This window comes from Chelonoidis abingdonii, chromosome 2 (genome assembly GCF_003597395.2).
Source record: "Chelonoidis abingdonii isolate Lonesome George chromosome 2, CheloAbing_2.0, whole genome shotgun sequence".
NCBI classification, from domain to species: Eukaryota; Metazoa; Chordata; order Testudines; family Testudinidae; genus Chelonoidis; species Chelonoidis abingdonii.
In genome coordinates, this window is record NC_133770.1 from 261,178,890 (window position 1) to 261,187,840 (window position 8,951).

An 8,951-nucleotide genomic window follows, 5' to 3' on the forward strand; every position below is an offset into this window, starting at 1 on the left:
CCACTGAAGAGTGAGACAGCCTCACTGCAGGGGATCCTGGCACTGCTTTAGAGTGTAAACCAGCCCTAGATGGATGCCTGCCCGCCTGCTGTATGGTACTAACCAGAAGGGGGAAAAAGGAAGAAAAATTAAGTTGAGTGGCAGCAGCACTTTCCCTGAATATCAAGCAGATTGGTGTGAATAATTCAGTGTGGATTCAGAATCATGTTAGACTCTCTCAAAATGAAATGAACCAGGTTGGAATTCCAGATGCCTCCAGAGAAAACTGGGCAGTTATCTGGGACACAGAGACAGAGCTGGTGTGTGGAGAAGATAAGGCAAGAATGAAAGAAAGACACCAAAACCCAGAGAAATGAGAGGCGAACAGTCCCAGAGCCATGGGTGGCGGGTATCATAGGCCAGGGAAGGCTTAGCCTTCCCTAGCTCAGCTGCTGCTGACCCACCACCAGACACCTGGGCTATAGTGCCCTGCCCCTTCCCCAAGGCCCTCACCACCTGCTGCTGCTGCCGCCTGCCAGGCCTGGCAAATCTTCCCCTATTCCAGCCCTCCCCCTCCCCACGCTCCGGAGGTCCCTGCTGCTCGCTGTATCCCTCCTCCTCAGGGGTGGGGGAATGAGGAAGAATGCCTGCCATACCCAGAAAAGGGATGAGAGAGAAAGGGAGGAAATCAGAGAACCACTCTGTTAGGGAAAGGACAGAAGGAAGGAAGCAGTGAAATTAGATGTGGGATATAGAGAAAGGCAAATACAGGGAGAGAAGCATGAGAGGCAGCTGGAAGGGGAGCAGCACTCTGGCCCCCATTCAGAAAAGTACCTAAGTATGTGCTTAATTTTAAGCCCAAGTATTCCTATTGGGTTCAGTGTTTCATATCTATAAAGTGACTATTGACTTCAGTGGGCCTGTTCCTCAGCTCCAAGCTAAGTATGTGCTTACAGGTTTTGCTGGATCTGAGCCAGAGCACCCAGCATCTTGCAGAATGAGCCCATATACATAAAGAAACCCAGAGAGGGGAGACTCACAGCGAGAAAGTGGGGAGAAAGGTGCAGTGGGGGCCGGAGGGGCAGTGCACAAAGGCTGGGATAGGAGACTCTATATATCTCAGAGGGTGGGAACAAGTGAAGAGGTGGGCTACCAAGACAGCAAGGATCAGAAGCACAGCGCTGAGCCCACACATCACTTAGGCCATTTGTGCTGCCAGCCTTTTCTACTTGGGTCCTGAGCATGTTCTTTACAAAAATAACCGGTAGGTTCTTGCAAGCAGGCGATTAACTGCTTTAATAAAAACAACAAGGAGTCCGGTAACATCTTAAAGACTAATAGATTTATTTGGGCATAAGTTTTCGTGGGTAAAAAAACCACTTCTTCAGATGCCATCGGACTCCTCATTGTTTTTGTGAATACAGTCTAACACGGCTACCCCCGATGCTTTAATAAACAATACCAAGAATTGAATCATCATCATGGCACCATTACACCTCTGGCATTTAGGGCAGCGACTACGCTCCTCCACTCTTGTCTGTTTCTGGCAAGTCTTTCAATGGTTCCCCAGCTGTGCCTCAGGTTTTTCAGCTCAGCTTCCACAGCTCTTCACCATGTTGTTTTTGGGCAGCCTCATTTTCGCTTGCCTTCAGGTGCCCAACTTATTGCTGCTCTAGTGATGGAATCAGTTTCCATCCGAAGCACATGACTGATCCATCTCCAACTCCAACTCCTGCTGGCAATGATGGTGCTCAGATCCTCTTGGTTGCGCTGTGTCAATAGATCTTGGTTTGAGATTGTTCTGGGCCAAAAGATACAGATTTTTCTGAGGCAGGTCATATAGAATTAAGACAGTTTGGACATGTCTTACTTTCTCATTACCCAGCATTCTGCACTATAAAGTAATGTTGAAAGTATGTAGCTCTGATAAATCTTGAGTCTGGTTTTGGTGTTGTATTTTGATGATTTCCAGACTGTATTTAAGCTCCTGAAGGTGTTCTGGCTTTATTGATTTTGTTCCAGATGCCCCAGCTTGTTCCACCATCCAAGACGTGAATGCTGACCCATAAATTTGTTTGTTTCATTGAGGGCCCCTAAAGAAACATGTATTCAATGTTGTTCAGCAGAGCTGCACATGCATAGAGAAATGCTTCACCTCCAGCAGTGCATTGGGGTCTATAAGGGCTGGGGCTACGCTAGGACACGGGAGAAATGGTAAAAGACCCCAGAAAGGATCATTCTAAAGAAAACCCTCCATTTTGCCTAGGTCTCTGGTATCGCTTCCAGCACCAGCTTTTAGAGAGTAACATTAGAGCAATCCCTTGTCATGAGCCACATGGCGTATAGGTCCATCAACAGCTATTAGCCGAGATAGTCAGAGGTGCAACTCCCATGCTCAGGTAGCCCTGCCAGAAGCTGGGACTGGAAGACAAGGGATGGATCACTTGATAATTGCCCTGTTCTGTTCATTCCTTTCGAAGCACCTGGCATTGGCCATTGTCGGAAGAGAGAAACTGGGCTAGATGGAATTCTGGTCTGACCCAATCTGGCCAGTCTTATGTTATCAGGCTTGTTCAGGAGCCTGAGTCTCAAAAGCAGAAGAAATAGGGCAAGATAATGCAACTTGCAGAGTTTTAGGTTAGTTAGATATATAACCCATTCATAAGTCGCCTGTCCCAAACCCATTGTACAATCAAACCAGCTGTAGAGATGACACAGGATGGGTCTGTAGCAGAAGCTGACCTGGCGTCTAACATGGACAAAAGAACTGTTCTCACTAACCCTTTGCTGTTCCTAGTATCATCTAGCACTAGGTCTAAAAATGTTGTTCTGCCAAAAGCAACAAAGAGTCTCAAGGCGCTGGGGGGAGAGGGGAAACAGGCGTAGCAGTTTCTGATTTCAATTGCTAAAGATCAACGTGATCCTTCCTTCCAAAATGGCAGGGCAGTAAAGGAATATTTTTAAAAGTATAAGACACTGAAGTTTTGGAGCCTGCTTTTCTGGCAGCGAGATGTGAGTGGCATTTAGCTAATCTCAAGCTTCAGCACGATTTCAGGTAGAGTGAATTGTTCTAACAAGCGCACATGTGTTTTCAATCCGAATGAACACTACCTGTTAATTTCGGAGCGCTAACTGCACGTGGGCAAGTTCGTACATGTAGGGAAGGGCTGCATGAAGGTGGGGACATAATGCGGTCTCTCTTTCTCTCTCTCACACACACACACACGGTTCAGTTGTCTCCCTAGCCAAAACCGCACCTACCCATATTTATACAGGGCACCAACCTATGGCAATTGGGTTTTCTCTGCTAGCGCTCAGCGTTTGTGACTAGACATAGCCCCAATGTGCGCAATCCCAAATGGCTCTGGACTCTGACACACCGACATTGGAGCCATCGCTTTGATTGCAAATGATGCTTTGCAAACTTGAGACACGATGTAGGGGAAGCGTGAGGAGAGCAGGCATTAAAAAGAAAATCTCGGGAGCTGTTATTTCCATGTACCGCTGGAGCGTGGGATAGGGGAGAGAGACAGAGGAACCCTCCGGCACATCAGATGTGCTCATGCCATCAAATCTCAGCCAGGGAGCCACGCTACGCTTCTGTGCACAGACACGCGTAGCGAACTTGCCTCACTAGGGGCATTGCCGGGCTCCGGGGCTCCAGCCCCATCCCTGCCCTGGCTGGGGTCTCACCCCTGCACGAGCCGCTCTGCTGGCGCCCAGAGCAGAGCCCCCGGCCAGCCGCGCCCCGCGGGGAAGCGAGGGGGGCGGCCGGTGGTCGCCATGACTGGCGTGCGCGCGGCAGCAGCCTGCCGCGACTTGAAGCGGGGAGGCGCGGCCGGAGCGGGAGCTGGAGCTGTCCCTTCGCACCACCGCTCCGCCTCGGCAGCATGGGCGCCCCGCGCCGCTGCCGCTCCCAGCCCCACTGAGCCGGCCACGCCGGGAAGAGGAACCGCCGCGGCTGCCGACGCCCCTGCCCAGCCAGCCTGAGCGCTCAGGGCAGCCGCGATGCCGGCACGGTGCTGCGGGACGCGCCACGCTCGCCGGGGCGCCCAGCTGCTGAGCCGACGGTAGGGCGGCGCGTTCCCGGGGCGGCGGCGGACCGGCAGGCTGCGGACGCGGCGCGCTCCCTGCTGGGCGCCAGGGGCGGCCCCTGCGGAGGACCGGGAGCCCGAGCTGGGCAGCTGGGGGAATGGCCCCCACGGGGCTGCTCCGCGCCAGCCTCGGCCCGGCTGCATCCTGCACTGCAGGGCGGGGCTGGGGTCTCCCAGGCGGACAAACTGCCCGGGGAGCAGTGCCCGGTCCCGGCCCAGGAGCGGCTGCGATTGCGGGGGCGCTACAGGCTGAGGGGGACAGTCACTGTGTTGCACGCCAGGTGGCTGCTCCCAACACCGGCGCGAGGCAAGCGGAGGCCAGGCAAGCCCCGGGTAACTGGTGATTTCCCAGGGACTCGCAGCCCATGCTAATTACACGGTCGCGCTGCTAAACCTCCGAAACAAAGGACCAGCCCTGAGTGTATGTGAGCGGAGAGGGCTGGCTCGGAGTGCCGGGTAGCAATGCCGTGGCTGGTAAAAGGCCGGCAGGAAAGGGGGGAAAGCCCCATGGGTTCGCCACTGGAGCTGATTTGCGGTTTGATCCCATTCTAGGTCTATTCCCGGCGCCCCTTGGAAGAAGCTCACTATGCCCGGGCAGAGCCTGGAGGATTTCTCTCTGGCTCATTCGGAAGACAATGAGATCAGCATCAATGTCGGAGGTTTTAAGAAAAAGATGCGATCCAACACCCTACTAAGATTTCCCGAAACCAGGCTGGGCAAACTGCTGAGCTGCCACTCAAAAGAGTCGATATTAGAGCTCTGCGACGATTATGATGACGCCAAGAACGAGTTTTACTTTGACCGGAACCCCGAACTTTTCCCCTACGTGTTACATTTTTACAACACCGGCAAGCTCCACGTGATGGGCGAACTCTGCGTGTTCTCCTTCAGCCAGGAGATTGAATACTGGGGCATCAATGAGTTCTTCATTGACTCATGCTGCAGCTACAGCTACCATGGGAGGAAAATGGAGCCAGATCAAGAGAAATGGGAAGAGCAAAGTGACCGGGAAAGCACCTCGTCTTCCTTTGATGAAATCTTGGCCTTTTATAATGATGCCGCCAAGTTTGACAGACAACCCTTTGGAAACGTCAGGAGGCAGCTCTGGCTAGCTCTGGACAATCCCGGCTACTCTGTCTTGAGCCGAATATTTAGCGTCTTGTCAATAGTGGTTGTTCTTGGTTCCATTATGACCATGTGCCTGAACAGCCTCCCGGACTTCCAGCTGGTTGACAGCTATGGGAAAGCCGAGGAAGATCCGCGGTTTGAAATTGTAGAACATTTTGGCATTGCATGGTTCACATTTGAGCTGATGGCAAGATTTGTGGTGGCTCCTGACTTCTTGAAGTTTTTCAAGCATGCCCTGAATCTGATTGACCTCATGTCCATCCTGCCATTTTACATTACCTTAATTGTTAACTTAGTTGTGGAAAGTAGCCCGGCTTTAGCAAATTTAGGTAGAGTAGCCCAAGTCCTGAGACTAATGAGGATCTTTCGCATCTTAAAACTTGCTCGGCATTCAACTGGCCTCAGGTCTCTGGGGGCCACTTTGAAGTATAGCTACAGGGAGGTAGGGCTTCTCTTACTATACCTCTCTGTTGGAATCTCCATATTCTCAGTAGTGGCTTATACCATTGAAAAAGAAGAAAACGAGGGCTTAGCCACCATCCCTGCTTGCTGGTGGTGGGCTACAGTTAGCATGACTACAGTTGGTTATGGAGATGTTGTCCCAGGGACCACTGCTGGCAAATTGACAGCATCTGCATGCATCCTAGCTGGTATCTTGGTGGTAGTGCTTCCTATAACGCTCATCTTCAATAAATTCTCTCACTTTTATAGGCGTCAGAAGCAGCTAGAAAGTGCCATGAGGAGCTGTGATTTTGGTGATGGAATGAAAGAGGTTCCATCAGTCAATTTAAGGGACTATTATGCTTATAAAGTTAAATCCCTTATGGCCAGTTTTACCAATCTGAGCAGGAGTACTCCCAGCGAACTAAGCCTAAATGATTCACTGCATTAGACTGCAGGTCTGACAGCAGTTTGCATGATGTGCACCAAGAGCTGTGTTTATAAACATTTTCCTCTTCCTTGTTTTTTTTCTTCTAGCATATAGTGTTGCTGACATTGCACTAACTTTGCACCTAACAGGAAATTTAGAGTTTGCACATTTCCATCCTGTTGCATAGAAACAAAATGCTCATTTTTTTAGACAAGTGTTACTGTGTCCATGACGCTAGTGCTAGTGGTGCAGTGCTAGTTTGTTATTTGCTTGTTTCCTTTAGATGTCCTTGTGTGAGCAGAGAAATGAGTTGATCCAGGGGAAAACCCACAACTGTGAAATTAACAATGAAATAATCTGTTTTCACTTACAATGATGTGACAGCTCTTAATAGCTGTACATTTCCCAGTTAGTTTAAAGCCCTCACAAGGCAGATTTTAAAAAGAGCATTTTAAAGTATCTGACACTAACTGCAAGTTAAAAACTTACCTGTGAATAGTTTACATAGTAACACATTGCCAGCTTGTTATGCCTGCTAATACTAATGTTAACCACGTCTGAAAACGCAATTGAGTGTCGCAGTTCAGGGAAAACTGGCATTTGTTCAAGAGCACATGTATTAAAGCACTGGGTGGTCTTTTGCAATTAAACACCTAGTGAGATTTTCAAAAGCATTCGGCATTGTCTAACTCTAATTCCAGCCACATCAGAAGAAAAAATCCCATTGCCCTCATTGGGAGCAGAAATAGGCCAATACTGAGCACTTCTGAAAAACATACCCAAAGCTTTTAAATTATGGGAGCTTTAAGGCCACATTTTCAGAAGTGGCCTACAGCCCTTGGTGCTCGTTGACTTCAACTGGAGCTGCAGACATTGACTTCAGCTGGAGCTGCAGACATTCAGCATCTCTGAAAGTCAGGCCCAAAAGGAAGGAAGAAGGAAGTTGGGCTTCAGAGGAAGTTCGACTCTCCAAAATGGAGGCATCCAACAATTAGAAGCCACATGTGAAAACTTGGGTCTCTCTAGAGTATGGAAATATTCCAAAATGAATGATAAAGGCAGTATTTTAGGAGCTGACATTTACCTACTGAAAGATGACTAATTAAAAAGATTAAAAAGCATATGTATTTCTGAGATACAGCCTAATTTTGTCAGGGAGGACTGTTTTGATGCTTGGCATGAGAATTAAAACAGGTGTCCGTGGTAAATAATCTCATTAAGATTTCTGCAGATGAAACTCTCGGGGAATAAATATAGCGAATATTTCTACTTAAAAAATGGTTCAGAAAAGGACTCCTGTGTCTCAGTTCAGGAAGAAGCATTAAGGCCAAGACCAAGAAAGGGCACTTATTGGATCAGATCCTCATCTGGTCCAATGACTTTGATGATGTAAAGCAGCTGAGAATCTGCCCTAGTATTTGTAAAGTCTGTTTTAAACAAGACAGCAGATCTTGATATTTAATTGTCTAAGTCATGACTCTGCATAAACTAATCTTATGAGTGCTCAGAGTTGTTTCTCCCTGCTCACTGTAATGGTTTAAGGATCAATACTCTCAGCTCAGACAATGCCCTCTCTACCATACTATCATATTTCCTGTTTACTAGAGAACTGTGCTGTCAAGCAAACTACCAGTACTCCGCTGGCAAAATGGCTCTTTTCTGTTCAAACGCTGCTATATTGCCATCCAGTTATCTACTGTTTTCAAGTCAATTTGTAGTACAGCAATTTATGAAGATAAGGTGGGTTCAGAGAATATATTCAAATTAGGGAGATTAGGAAGTGTCTTAAAGCACTAAGGCCAAAATCGTCACATTTGGAAGCCTAAAATTAGACATCTAAATAATATTCAGGCACTTGAACAAAAAGGGCCTAATTATCACAGATGCTGAGCATCCACAGCTCACCTTGGACATAGGACATGAGAAGGACATGAGAAGGACATAGGAGTTGTCAAACCACAGCAGACCAGCTGTGGTCCAGCTAATTCAGTGTGCTGTTTCTGACAGTGGCCAGTACCACATGCTTCAGAAGAAGGTATAAGAACCCTGTAATAGGTAGATGTGGAATAACCTGCCCATAATGCAAATTTCTTCCCAGCCCCCTTCAGTTAGTGGTTGGCTTATGCCCTGAAGGAAGCATGAGCGTTTATATCCCTTCTAAATGTTTATGTTTAAAAAAAATCCTTATTGATGTCCATATAGTTCTCTGTAACTTCAGCAGGAGATATGAGTGCTCAGAACCTCAGAAAATTTGGCAGTTTATATTTAAGCTTCTGAATCTGGATTTAGGTGCCTAAATTTACGCATTCACATTTGAAAAGCTAGCCAATGCTTTCGCCTCTGGAGGACTGAGATCAATTTCTGTATTGGGTCACAGGTGTAGTTAAATTTGATGGTCTCAACCTAGTACTGAACTGGAACATTTGGACACTACCATCAAATTTGGAATGGTAATCAAAAGAAGCACAGCTCTAGATTATGGACATTTCAGGTCAGGATTGATATACCTGGAAAGAAGTATGTGGGAGATCTTGCATAGCACTTATACACAGAGTAGGCTGAATCCTACAGATCTGGTAAAAATTTCCATTGATGCCAAGGATAATTTGGCCTTCATCAAGTTTACCAGTTTGTGGTCTATGCAGAATCCCTCTCTAGCCAGGTGTCTTATTTTCTCAGCTTCACAATCAAAGAATTCACAGAGTTTTTAAAAAAATCCTAAACAGTATATTATTTTTAGGCCAGTTATTTCTGCAGACATGTAGAATTGTCAAAGGGTCATGAATTCCCCCAGCTGTTAGTTTAGCATTGCAAAGTTTGGATTATTTAAATAAGATATATATAATCTTATCTTACAGATTTATTATTCATAGGGACAT

The 8,951-nt window shown here is 47.5% G+C and overlaps 1 protein-coding gene across 1 annotated transcript; it reads left to right on the top strand.

Annotated features, from left to right (window-relative positions):
* Positions 1-4,326: 4,326 nt before the first annotated feature.
* On the top strand, positions 4,327-6,905 carry KCNS2 (potassium voltage-gated channel modifier subfamily S member 2). Its single transcript, XM_032773547.2, has one exon. The coding sequence runs from the start codon at positions 4,660-4,662 to the stop codon at positions 6,091-6,093; it is 1,434 nt and encodes a 477-aa protein (XP_032629438.1). The 5' UTR covers positions 4,327-4,659; the 3' UTR covers positions 6,094-6,905.
* The last annotated feature ends 2,046 nt before the right edge of the window (positions 6,906-8,951 follow it).

Excerpts from the sequence above, each read along its gene's own strand:
- KCNS2 (XM_032773547.2), top strand. The coding sequence starts at position 4,660 with ATGCCCGGGCAGAGCCTGGAGGATTTCTCTCTGGCTCATTCGGAAGAC.